The sequence below is a fragment of the Plectropomus leopardus genome, chromosome 19, assembly GCF_026936395.1.
Source record: "Plectropomus leopardus strain MGB_pleo_1.0 chromosome 19, ASM2693639v1, whole genome shotgun sequence".
Taxonomy (NCBI): domain Eukaryota; kingdom Metazoa; phylum Chordata; class Actinopteri; order Perciformes; family Serranidae; genus Plectropomus; species Plectropomus leopardus.
The window spans coordinates 26,772,845-26,786,310 of record NC_142194.1 but is presented as its reverse complement, the minus strand read 5'-3'; the positions used below and the strand labels follow the sequence as shown (position 1 = coordinate 26,786,310).

General features: G+C 38.4%; 1 protein-coding gene across 2 annotated transcripts in view; it reads left to right on the top strand.

The window, feature by feature from the left end:
* The window catches only part of ca10a (carbonic anhydrase 10 (inactive)a), a 360,009-nt gene extending 346,799 nt beyond the window's left edge, over positions 1-13,210 (top strand). For both annotated transcript variants that reach the window (XM_088070320.1, XM_042508113.2), the window contains exons 7-10: positions 1,292-1,364; positions 6,576-6,730; positions 7,015-7,189; positions 12,269-13,210. In XM_088070320.1, the coding sequence (XP_087926446.1) occupies positions 1,292-1,364; positions 6,576-6,730; positions 7,015-7,189; positions 12,269-12,291 (426 nt within the window). In that variant the 3' untranslated portion in view covers positions 12,292-13,210. The remainder of the gene's footprint in view (positions 1-1,291; positions 1,365-6,575; positions 6,731-7,014; positions 7,190-12,268) is intronic.
* The last annotated feature ends 256 nt before the right edge of the window (positions 13,211-13,466 follow it).

The window sequence follows — 13,466 nt, the reverse complement described above, 5'->3', positions numbered from 1 at the left end:
AATGCAATTGTCCATTTCCTCTCTGGTGGCAAAATAGCTGTGGAGTGGATCAACATTGCAGTTTCACTGGCAATGATCTTGTACCGTTCAACTCTAATATAATAAAACTTAAATATAATAAAAAAGTAATGTAAGGACCAGATGTGTTAGCTCCCAAGAATCCTACAAATGTGCCAAAATCTGAGAAATGTCCTCCCAGAAACGTCCTAAAAACCTAGAAATGTCCTAAAATTGTACACATGACCAAATATCCTAGAGATGTCCTATAATGCTAGAAATCCCAGAAATCCCTAGAATCCCAGACACGTCCTAAAACTTGCGAAATGTCTTAAAATCCAAGAAATGCCCTTAAATCATTGTGTCATGTCAAAAAAATTAAAAAATTAAAAATTAATTAAAAAAAAAATTACCTAAAATCCTAGAAGTGTCCTAAAATCCTAGACACATCCCAAAACTTGAGTAATGTCCGAAAATCTGAGAAAGTCCTAAAATCTGAGGAATGGCCTTAAATTTCGAGAAGCGTCCTAATATACTAGAAATGTCCTAAAATGTTAGAAATGTCCTTAAATCCAACAAATGTTTTAAAGTCCTAAAAACTTCCAAAAATCAGAGAAATGTCCTAAATTCTAGACATGTTCTAAAACTTGAAAAACGTCTCTAAATGCTAGAAACACGCTCCTCTTTGTAAACACTACCTTAACAGTTGACATAAGCACTTATGTGTAAGACTGTAATGTATGTGTGCAAAAATGTATGCAATAATCAGATATAGTAAAGTTAAAATGCAATAGTACATTTCCTTTCTGGCGGGAGGGAAAAGCCGAAATATCTTTGGAGTGGAAGATCACACATTGCAGGGTCACTGGAAATGATCTTGTAGCGTTCAGCTCCGATATAATAAAACTTGTTTCCATTATAAAGTCATGTAAGGACCAGATGTATTAGCTCTTTAAGAAGATGGATCCTTTTTTGTCATGGCAGCAGTGTGTGTCTGTGAGCTGTATTTAATGGTTTCTTGCAAACAGTGGGGGCCTTTGTTTTCCAGAAGGCAAAGCAGCAGTGCAAGAGAGTGTGTGAGCGTCTGACTGTGCAAAATACATCAGTGGGTTTAGACGTTTCATGGGCATTAAAGGTGATAGATTAAAAAATACACTTGCCTTATCCTTTAAAGGACTGAACTGAGTGGATTCAGTTTAGTTAAGTTTAATTTGATATGGGCTCTCAATTTATGTCATGTCCTTTTTTTAAAAAAAAATTCCTTTTTTCCTCCTTCTTCTCTCTTTTAATCCAGATTGCTGAGACGTCGAACTCCTTCCTGAATCGAATGCTGAACAGAGACACCATCACGAGAATAACATATAAAAGTAAGTGCGCAGTCGTGTAAATGTCTAGACATTTCTATTAATTAAGCTTGAAACACTGATAAATATATGATTATGATAATTCAAAATATAGTTGTTAGGAAGTTTTTAGGACACTTCAAGTATTTTATAATGTTGGGGGGGGATTTGGCACCCCGCCAGTGACCACATTTGGCCAGCAGCACTGTAAATTGAGTATTACTGTCTTAAAGCATCATTATTTCAGTTAAAAGTGCTAATTGAGAGCATTCTGCAGGATGTGGATAGTGTGATGGCTGCATGGGAACTCCTGATAGCTGAAAGAATGTGTTGTTGAGGCAGCGTGTTAGGCAGCAATCGACAGCTGCTCTCCAGAGGTTTCCCTCTGCCAGCCTGCCATGCTGGAGAGGCGGCATCGGCGCGGAGATCGCCCAAGGCTAGCTTGAAAAAAGAGACAAATAATTGGATTAATGGGGGGAGCAACGAGTGGCTGGATAAACACACTGACCCCTTGTGGTTAGGAGGAGTCTCGGCGGTACCACGCAGAGCAGGAGGCTGCAGGCGAGGGGCAGGCGGGGGGGGCTACCTCCGGGTCCAGCTGGAGGAACTGGAGAGGAGCATGGATTCTGACAGCTGTCAAAACTCCCTCAGATACACTGTCTCTCACATGCTGACTCACACACATGCACACACAGTCGCACATCGCCCCCTCATGCTTATGAGTCCTTAGGCATATCCCTCAGTCAATAATGCTGCCAGCTTTTTTATAGCACATATGTACACACATGCAAACACAGAGACGCATACACTCCATCCAAAGACAATGATTGTATTCCAGCACATGATCAAAGATCAGCAGCAGAGCTCCTCTTCACATGCCGAGAGGATCAGAGGAGATTTTTTATGGGGATTTTCTCAAATTAAGCCTATCATGCTTATTACTTTTTTAAAAATTAATAATCTTTTGATTCATACTGTTTACAGGTTGCAGCATTTAACAGTGATGCAAAGCTCAGTTGAAATAGCACTAACGCTGCAGTTAGTCCACGGTGACCTCATTACAATAGGCAGTCCATTTGTCAACGGAGGCCCAGCAGATGACAAGTTGTTGAGAGCGTGTTACTGGAGTGTGAAGAGGAAGAGGTAGAGAGTTGCAGTCTGTCTAATTAGCGTCCTGACAGTGGAGACAGTTTGGATAAAAGAGGTTTTGTGCTGCAACACCAACAGCCTGTCATTCACAGAACAGTAAATGATATGTGAAATAAGAAGTGAGAAAATGTGTTATGAAAGATGAGCTCAGTGCTTGATGAGCAGTGGGTGGTGAGTTTACAGCCCGCACGCTAAAGAGGAGGATGTAATAGGTAAACTCGCAGCCTCCAAGGAAAATACCCAGTTTCTTACGATCAGACAGCAACAAGATCATCTGTGTATCTGCAGCTGTCTGACATTACTCGTCTTTTTGCTACTTCACTACACCGTTTTATAGGACATTTCTATCATTGTAGAACATTTATTAGGCTTTTACGACATTTCTAGAATTATAGGACGTTTCTTGGATTTCATGACATTCCTGGGATTTTAGGATATTTTTAGGATTTAAGGACATTTGAAGGATTTTCGGACATTTTTAGGCTTTTAGGACATTTCTAGGATTTTAGGACATTTGTTGGATTTCAGGACATTTTGGGGATATTAGGAAATTTGGGGGATTTTAGGAGGTTTCTAGGATTTCAGTACGTTTTTAGGTTTTTAGGACATTTTAAGGCTTTTAGGACATTTCTAGGATTCTAGGACATTTGTTGGATTACAGGACATTTTGAGTAAATTACGAAATTTGGGGGATTTTAGGAGGTTTCTAGGATTTCAGTACATTTCTAGGATTTTAGGACATTTTAAGGCTTTTAGGACATTTCTACGATTTTAGGACATTTGTTGGATTTTAGGACTTTTTAGGTATTAAGACATGTTTTGGATTTTAGGACACTTTTAAGATTTTAGAAGGCTTCTAGGATTTCAGGACATTTCTGGGATTTTGGGATATTTTTAGGATTTAAGGACACTCAGATTTCAGATTGTTTCTAGCATGTTAGAATGTTTCTTGAATTTGAGAACATTCTAAGGCTTTTGGGACATTTGTGAGTTTCAGGGCGTTTGTAGGTTCTAGGACATCCCTGGGGTTTAGGGTTATTTTTATGATTTTAGGGTTTCTGGGATTGTAGGACATCTCTAGGATTTTGGGAAGTTTGTAGGATTCAGTGACATTTTAAGGATTTCAGGGCATTTCTAGGATTTTAGGACATATGTTGGATTTCAGGACGTTTCTGGGATTTTGGGACATTTCTAATTATTTAGAATGTTTCTAGAATTGAAGGACTTCTCTAGGATTGTAGGGCATTAGGGGCGTAGCGAGGACCTCTGTCCTTTTTTGTAAATAAAAACTGTTGTAGTTTTATGCACTCTGGCACCTTATGTATATTAAAATTAGAAAATAAAAATTCCCAGTGTGAAACACTTTATTTCAATTATTAGTTAGAAAATAGTTGAGTTGCCACCAGGCATGCTATCGGTGGCCAGATTGTACCCTCAGGCCATAATTTGAGTGTCAGTAGTGTAGAATGTAGTGTTTGTGGCATCAACACAACTTCCTGCAAAAAAACCCACATTCATGTGTGAAAAGAATCTGAGTAAACTAGTTCTGATATCTTAAACATTCAGTGTTTATCATGTAGGGAACAAGGGAGTGAGTGAAGATACAGGCTGGGAAATAGCTTTTTTTGCTGTGCACGCTAATGCAGAAAAGTCATACTATTAATCAGACTCAGTCCTTCGTCTATTTTTAATGGAAGATTGTGGGTAAAATATAAGACAACTATGCACGTAGCAATAATGCTATTTTGACAATGAAATCTTAAATCTAGCTCAACTCTAGCTTTTATCCCTATTATTCTAATAATAATGTATCGAATGACAATATGAAAACATATTGATAAACCTCTAGAGAATAATCAGCCGGATCTGCAGCTCCCCTCAGCCTTTGAGACCTTTGTTGTGACTTTCAGCTCATTGTTTTTCTCTGTGGCCCACAACTTTACTGTTTGGTTCACTCTCAAAGCTCTCGTAGCCTAGTTTTCTGCCACAACAGGCAGCTGTTTTCAGTAAAAAGCTCTCATTAATCCACTATACACAAGCTGCTCAGCAGCAAACAGCAGGCAGACACAGTTAGAGAGGAGCAGGTGAACATAGTCGAGCATTTAGCAGCTATAGAGACAGATATTCCCGTTAGTAGTTACTGTAGACCAAAAAAACAAAGCTAAAAGAGAGTGAATATGAAACTGCTTAACTGCTCTCGATCAGGATGTTATCAGCCCATAAAAATGGCTGTCATTGGTGGTCATAAGCCTTATGTGGTGCAGTAGGGGCCTGCTACACCTACAAGTAGGTATAGAATGTTGTTATCAGCCCATTCAATGGCTGTTGCTAGTTTGTTATGTCTCACTTTCACTCTCCTTAGATTTAGGATGACATGGTTAGGTTTAGAAAAAGATGTAAATATTAGTTTCATGTGTCTCCTGGGTGAAAGTCCTGTCTTTGACACACACATGCATTCACCTGTCAATATGCAGATTTTCTCACACAAAGGAGAGAATCGGACAAAAGCCCTTTCTAGCAAAAGTTTAATTTCATTGCTTAAATATGGTGTTCTCATCCTGATAGTAGGTGGGAGGCCCTTATTAACCCATATCAATGATGCCTGTCACTACTGATGATGTCCATTTAATGGCTTGATAACAGCCAAATTGCCTGAGATAAGCAACTTGCTAACAAGTTAGCCATATCAATTTAAAAGTGAAAGTCCTGCAAATATGTAATTTAAAAAATTACATATTTAAAATTCTGTTACAGAATTATTTTGAATATTATAATATTATTTTTTTCTCAATTTTCTTTTTGTTATTTGCAAATAATTTTCTTAATCTTTTGACTGCTTTCTGGCAGATTTTGGGGTCATATCTTCTTTGATTGCTTAATGCCTTTTTCCTCATGTTTTTGAAGGAAATCAAACCAATTAGCTCCAGTTTCAATGAGCTAATCTAAAATATCATATTCTGAAAGCAATACATTTTTTTGTGTAAACTCCTAATCAGAAAAGAAACAAGTAAATAAATCAGCCACATAAATGTAGAGGAGTAGAAAGAACAAGATTTCCCCTTTGAAATATAATGACGTAGAAAATAGTCAATAAGTATTTTATTTCAAGTAATCAGTTATCAAGTAGTACAGTAACAGTACTAATATTTATTTATGTACAGTATGCTTTTATGTAAATTTGTCACTTTAATAAATGATTTGAGCATATGATTGATTTGAGCGGTTCCCTCTGATAGTCCTCCATGAGCATGGCGTATAATATGCCAGTCCATGATCAGGGCGGACTGATGGTTTAATGTGGTGGTTCCCAGCGTGGGGGTCAGGGCCCTGAAAGCATCCCGAGGCAAAACTAAAGGGTAACAATATGATTAGAGAAACAACAAGAAAGACTTTTTTTAGATGATCTTTTTGTAGAAATATGCATGTAAGTAATATGTTTGGACCATAGTAATAGCAATAATATGCCTGAAGACCTGAGAGCAGCAGAGGGTGTTAATATCTTTAAATGCAAACTTAAGAGCTGCCTTTTTAGTCTGGCTTTTAATTGAACTTTATTTGTGTATTGACTACTGATGTTTGTTTTACTAGATGGTACATCATTGTATTATTTTAACCATTTTTATATATTGTTATACTTTGTGCTGTTATTCTGTAATATACCTTTTATCTACTATTAAGAGTATTTTTATTATTATAATTATTATTACTATTATTATTATTGTTGTTGTTGTTGTTTTTATTTCAATTAATTAACTTATTTATTATGGTATTGTTTGTGTGTGTGTGTGCGTGCGTGCATGTGTGTGTGTGTGTGTGTGTGTGTGTGTGTGTGTGTGTGTGTGCGTGCGTGCATGTGTGTGTGTGTTTTATTGTATGAAGCACTTTGTGTTACAGTTTTGCTTGTAAGGAAGGTGTTATACAAATAAAGTCTGATTGATTGATTTGTTGATGTTTAGGATTTTTTTCTTTTCTTTTTGTTCTGTTTTTTGTTACTTTTGTGCAACTTACACTTTTGGTACAGATGGAAACAACCACACAGTATTAAAAGTCCCTTCTTGTTTTTGTTTTGTGCTTTTCTTTGTGCAGACGATGCGTATCTACTGACTGGCCTGAACATAGAGGAGATTTACCCGGAGACAAATAGTTTTATCACATATGATGGATCAATGACCATCCCTCCATGCTTCGAGACCGCCACATGGATCCTGATGAACAAGCCGGTGTACCTCACTCGCATGCAGGTGAGCCTCAGCCCCCGAGCAAGACCTGAAACGTAACTCCTGAAATTCCCCGAAGATCGTCTGTCTCAGCCGAGGATTTTCTCTCTAACTATTGTTCTGCCTGTGAAACATGTCAGCCCGACGCCGAGGCTTTTACTCCAACACTTTCCCAGCTCTACTCTTGTGTAATCCTCCACACAGCGCTGTCTGGAAAATAATGCAGCGGATCAAAAAGCCTAGCTCACATTTCCATGATGCTTCGGTCAACTTTTAACCAGCTTCTTCTCTCTCCCTCTCTTTGTAAGATGCACTCCTTGCGGCTGCTGAGCCAGAACCAGCCGTCTCAGATCTTCCTGAGCATGAGCGACAACGTCCGCCCGGTCCAGCCGCTCAACAACCGCTGCATCCGCACCAACATCAACTTCAGCATGCAGGGCAAAGACTGCCCCAACAACAGGGCTCAGAAGCTCCAGTACCGAGGTAGAAACCAGCTGCTGTTATTGCTCTCTCCCCATCTCTAACATTTCATTTCTATTTAAAAAAATATGTAGGCACATTGGGCAACACTATGTTGTTCATAACACAAGCTCACTTCTAATTTTTCACAAATTTTACTCAATGGGAACATTTTGCTTTATTACAGTATGGTTTTTATGTTCATAATTGGCCATCATTTCATTTAGATATGATTACTATAGCTTTGTACTCAATAAAGTGCTTGCAAAGATCTGGGAGCACAGCAACATCCCAACTAATCTTTTTAGGAGCCTCAGTGGAGTAACAAACATGTAGTGGGCAGTCGTGTAAAATAGTCAGTTTTTCAGGGAAGCTGTAAAAAAGCCAACAGTTTAGCCACATTTCCTAAAAGCACTTCTGTGTTTTACCAGTTGAACTGCTCGGTAATAATAGAGTCACTTGGTGGTAATATCTGGAGCACAGTAACAGAGTGATACTACGGTTATTACAGTGGTAATAACAAGGTAAGAGCTTCGCGATCACAAATATTAAATTCTGTTGCTCCCAATCTTTTACCCTCAGATCATCTTATTACTGCTGAGTTGCAGTGTAAAGTGCCACCATTACTCTGACCGACCAGCTTGGTTTTCCCGAATATCAACAAAAACTTGGATGAGTTAAAACCGTCAATAAAACTGTGAGAGTAAGGATGATCCAAAAAGTTTTGCTCAAAGCAAGCAAGCAAAGTAAGCACAGTGCTGTCCAGTGCTGATTTTGGTGGGGACAAGTCCCTACATATGTCCATATGTAAAGCTCCACCCTTTGCAAACACTATAAAGGCAGGTCAAGAAGCAAGAGTGCTGCTCCCAACTCTCTCTTAAACACAAGATGGCACCGGCACCTCGATGACATCAGATATCATTCTATATTCTCAAGTGTCGTCAGGGTCAGCTCTACCCAATTTGGTGCCTTAGGCGCCCTAACCCTAACCCGCACCTCCTCACCCAATAATGACACATCACATGCTCACACATAATTTAGGAACATGTCACTGTTATTTGTAATGTTAATATAGATATTTTTTTCTAGACAGGAAATACTAAGTGAGGGTGCCAGTGGGCATAGAAAATTGTTATTTTATTATTATTTTCCCTCAAGGCCAAGGGGGACTGGCGGCGTGGTGGCGCCCCTCCAGCAGATGGCGCCCTAGGCAACCGCCTATATCCCCTATGCCAAGAGCTGGCCCTGAGTGTCATATTCCTAACTTTGGCTCCATATTCCCAGGATTCATCACATCCTCAAATTTCATTCTGTTTTTCCAAGTTTCATAACATATTCTCAAGTTTCTTGCCAAATTCTCTACTTTTTTCATTCTAAGGTTTTACTCCATATTCTCAATTTTAATTCATTCTCAGGTTTCATTCCATATTATCAACTTTCAATCCTTCCCAATTCTCGAGTTTGAACTAATTTTTTGCTATTTTTTAGGGGGTCATTTTCTCTTGTGTTAGCAGGGTTCATTTGATGACCAACACTGCATAAATAATATCAAACCAGAAATAACCCTTTAAAATGCTTTGTTAGGAAAAGTCTCACTTCACTTCCCTTTACGAGGCTCTCACGTCAGGATCCTGATCCGTTTCTGGATCCTGTACACTTGATCACAAAGTCCAACAGGTCCACTTGAAAAGGTGGTTTTGAGTACAGTTCATGTTTACTCGGGTTTGCATCGGATGTAAAAACTGTGCTCAAAGAATAGCAGTTAATAAAGTGGGTTTGGTGATTGACGCTCTTCCCTACACTGCAGCGACCACATGCCGTGTAGATAATGAGGCCGAGAGTTTTTGGTCAGTAAGCGTGATCAACAATTACTCACCAAACTCTGTTCTTCAGGAGGGGATATCACCCTCTGATGTAATTTATTTTAGATTTGACATCCACATTAATTTTGGAAGATTATTGCTCGACCCACGCTCACCGCTTTAATTAATAAAATTAATATGAATTTTGCGCGCTGAGCTGGGACTCGGCTGATGGTTGAGATAATGCAGACTGCAGAGTGATGTGCTAAAGAGAAGCAGGGGGAGGGAAAAAAAGCAGGCAGCAGCGAGTCAGATGGCTGGACAGTGAGAACACCTGTTTGGCCCTGACTGACAGATCTGAAACGGGCTTGTCACAGCTCGCTGCAGCCTGGGAGGTGTTGCTGCAGTCTGTCATGTCTCGCTCGCTCTTTCTGCCTATATATATGTGAGCAAGAGCTGCACAGAGTGTTGAATTTCACTCATGGAGCGTAAATACACTAAAGAGGTAGCCCCAGTGTTGGAAAGTACCTAATTATATTTCCTCAAGTTCTGTACTAAAATGCAAATTTGTGGTCATTGTACTTTACTTGAGTGTGTTTTTTTTAATTTATACTTTTACCCCATGATATTTCAGAGGGAAATATTGTACTTTTTTGTCCATTACATTTATGTGAATGCTGTAGTAATTGTAGATATTAAGACTTTTGCATAATAACATAACAAGAGTTTATAAAATATAATATTTTGTAATAAATTTAATTACCAAACTGTTTAATCAAGTACAGCTTCTTCTCACTAATTAGTTCATTAATCATGCAGTTGATTAGCAGAAAATTGTTTGCCAGCTATTTTTAATTTTTTTTTTTTTTTTAATATTGGGGGGTGATTTTTCTTTTTCTTTAAAATGTCTTTTGGGGGTTCTTTTTCTTTTTTATAATTTTGATTTTTTTTTGGGGTTTAAATAATTTTGAGGGTTATTTTATTTTTTATTTTTTAATGCACAGGTGTTTTTTTTTCAATTTTTTAATAATTATAAGGGTTTTGTTAGGGGGGGTTATAATATTGGGTTTTTGGGTGTTTGTCTTTTTAAAATAGTTTTTTAATACTTTGGAGTGTGGTTTTAATCCGTAATTTTGAATTTCATGAGTGCTTTGTTTATTTTAATTTTTTTTAAGTGTTTGGTTTTTTTTGCATGGCACACTTTTACTTGTAATACTTTAAGTATACTTTCCTGAATATACTTACTCACTTTAACTTGAGTAACATTTTTCTAAAGCTGGACTTTTACTTGCAACAGGGTATTTTCACAGGGTGGTAGTACCTTTACTGAACTAAAAAGTCCCAGTCCCTGCAATCCATTCAGTTATTTTATTTTTTCTCCTTTGCTCTGGGTTTACTGTACTGTGGCCGACACACACCGTGCTTGTCTATATGTCTGTGTCTCTCTCATTCTTTTTCTGTTCTGCTCTACTCGAGTAGCCTCCCTTTGAATTCTTATTCTGTGCAGCAGTCGAGGAGAGATTTCACCCACCTCAGACCATCGTGATCCTGAAACAAATGCACTCACCAGAGAGCCACTGAGAGTGAGCCAACAAAAAAAACACAAAAGCAGAGCTGCTTCTTTGATTGTTAGGAGATTGAAAGACCTTGGTGATGAAGTGGGGAGGTGGGTGGGGGGTGGGGGTGCTCATTAAAAGGGAAAATATGTCTCTGGTGATTTGTGTAAGGTCAACCTTAAGAGCAGGAGCAACAAGACCCACTCCTCCCCTCCCCTGAGAGGTGATTATAAGGGTAACTGAATGGGAAATCAGGGCGGTTCGGGAGCTAATCACGCTCTGCGTATGTGTGTGTTTACTGTTTTATTTTCACCACCTGATGAAAGGAAATCTGATTTGGATAGCACTCCAATAAATCTTTCACATGGCAGCGAAACACCTGTTTATCAAATTACAATATTTACTTGTGTTTTTGGCACCTCTTCGTTTTGGGTATAATTTCCTACAAGGCTGCCACTTGAAACATAATGGCGCTGCCACCCCCTCCACACACACACACACACACACACCACCCACACACCCACCTAGGCACATTCACTGTGTGCCTTTCCTTTTGAATTATATATTATCCTTAAAGATGAAATATGTTGTTGGGCAGGGATACTCAACTTGCTTTGCTTGGGGGCCACTTTTGCAAAATGACAGGAGGCCAGGGGCCAGTTGCAACAGCCCCATACATGTTTCTAGGATTTTAGAACATTTGTTGGATTTAAGGATGTTTTCAGGATTTAAGAACATTTCTGAAATTTTAGGACATTTCTAAAATTTTACAACATTGCTAGGATTTTGCGATGTTTTTATGATTGAAGGAAATGTCTAGGATTTTTAGGATATTTCTAGGATTTTTAGGATATTTGTAGGATTTTTTGACATTTCTAAGATTTTTGGACATTTCTAGAATTTTTAGAAATTTCCGGGATTCTAGCATGTTTCTAGTATTTTAGAAAATTTCTAGAACTTTATGAAATGTATATGATTCTAGGATGTTTCGAGGATTTAAGGACATTTCAGGGATATTTGGAAATTTCTAGGATATAGGACTTTTCTAGGATTTCTGGATGTTTCTATAATTTTAAGAAATGTATACAAATTCTAGGGTTTAAGGACATTTTAGGAGATTTTAGGAAATTTCTAGAATTTTTGGACATTTCTAGTATTTTAGCAGGTTTCTTGGATTTTAGGTAATTTCAAGGATTTAAGGACATTTCTGGGATATTTGGAAATTTCTGGGATATAGGACTTTTCTAGGATTTGAGAGAGTTTGGAGGATTTCACAACATTTCTAGGATTTTATTGTGTTTCTAGGATTTAGGACATAAGGGACTTAGCTAAGACCTTCACTGGCCCCTTTTTTGATAAACAAGCTCTATTTTATGCTGGCATGTTATGTATACTAAAAGTTGAAAAGAAAATTTCCCAATGTTTATCACTTACTTACTTACTTACCTACTTTTATTATGAATTAGAAAATAGCTGGCATGGCACCATGCATGCTATCAGGGGCCAGATAGGTACAAAGACAACTCTCAGTGTGAATCACTTTATTTTTTGTTGTTAATTAGAAAAAGGTTGGGGGGCCACCCAGCAAACTTTCTTGTGCGAGATTTGTCCCACAGGCCATAAGTTGAGTATCACTGGTATCAGGGAAGGGTGGGGGGTGAATAATGTAGGAGAACAGTTGAACTGTGCAGAGCGGCACATATATAAATCAGTATTCTCTCTCCTGTCCTTCTCCTCTCTTCCAGTGAACGAGTGGTTGCTAAAGTAGCCTCCCTTGGATGAGCATGGAGACGAGTGTCAGAGAAGGAGAGCGGGACGAGGAGAGGGTGAGGATGTGATAGTGGGATTTAAGGCTGCATCTCATCTAAGATTATTTCATGGCATTGTATAAAGACAAACACTGGACATTATCCAAATTAAGGAACTTTGTATTGCGAGCAAAGAGACTCTACTTTTCATACATTGAGAACAGTTTGAGCCCTTGATCTAACACATGGTAACAAGCCCTTTCCCCCACTGTACGACTATATCTATACGGACATTTTGATACCAATACTTTTTTGGGAGAAAACCAAAAAAAGACACTTGGAAACAAACAAAAAAAATATTGTGGAAGCATTTATTTGATAGCCTCCCAACCACTAGGACAACGTTGGGACTTTAAAGCCTTTGTACATAAAAAATGTTGCTATCAATGGGAAAATCCAAGGACTAAGTCACTGCCCCCATCCCGCCGGTCAAGACGAAGTGGTCATCACGGTCCCACACGGACGTTTCATTACAGTCACCAACAAGGCATGCAATCAGCAACCGAGAGGGAACACAGCCTTACCTTGTCATTTTTCCAAAACTAGAGTCATGTCATGGGAGACGAGCAAATATTTACAGGCTTTCTTATGGCCTCAGAACAACCAGTGTCTTGGCCTCGTTTGTACATATTATAATTATCAATACTGCAGAAAAATGAATATGTAAAGAAAAGTAATGAATTCAAAAGATATATTAAGAGGATTTAAAAAAAAAAAAAAAAGACAAAAAGTTGAGAATTTTAAAAAGCTTGGCGCACTTTGAATTCTGGAGCAGTTCTCAGTCTGAGCTGATGCCTTTTTTCTGTTTTATTGTTTACAATGGTCATACACTGTGTTTGAGTAATGTTATCAGCCCAATAAATGTGTCTGGAAAGTTCACTTTGGAAAATGCTTCACTATATGAGGATCTGACTTATTGTACCTGTACCTGTTTTGTACTGTTCCATATTAAATGTGTTGATATGTCAATATTCCTCCTCAGATGCATGCTCAATAACACCGCTGTCACAGAGAAAGCACTGCTCTGAGATTACAGGCGGATAGCGCAGGTTATCAGGGTAACGTCTTCTTGTCAGAGCCTCTAAATGAACGGCATGGGATTGTGTCCTGCTGATACAGACGCAGCGTTACAGTC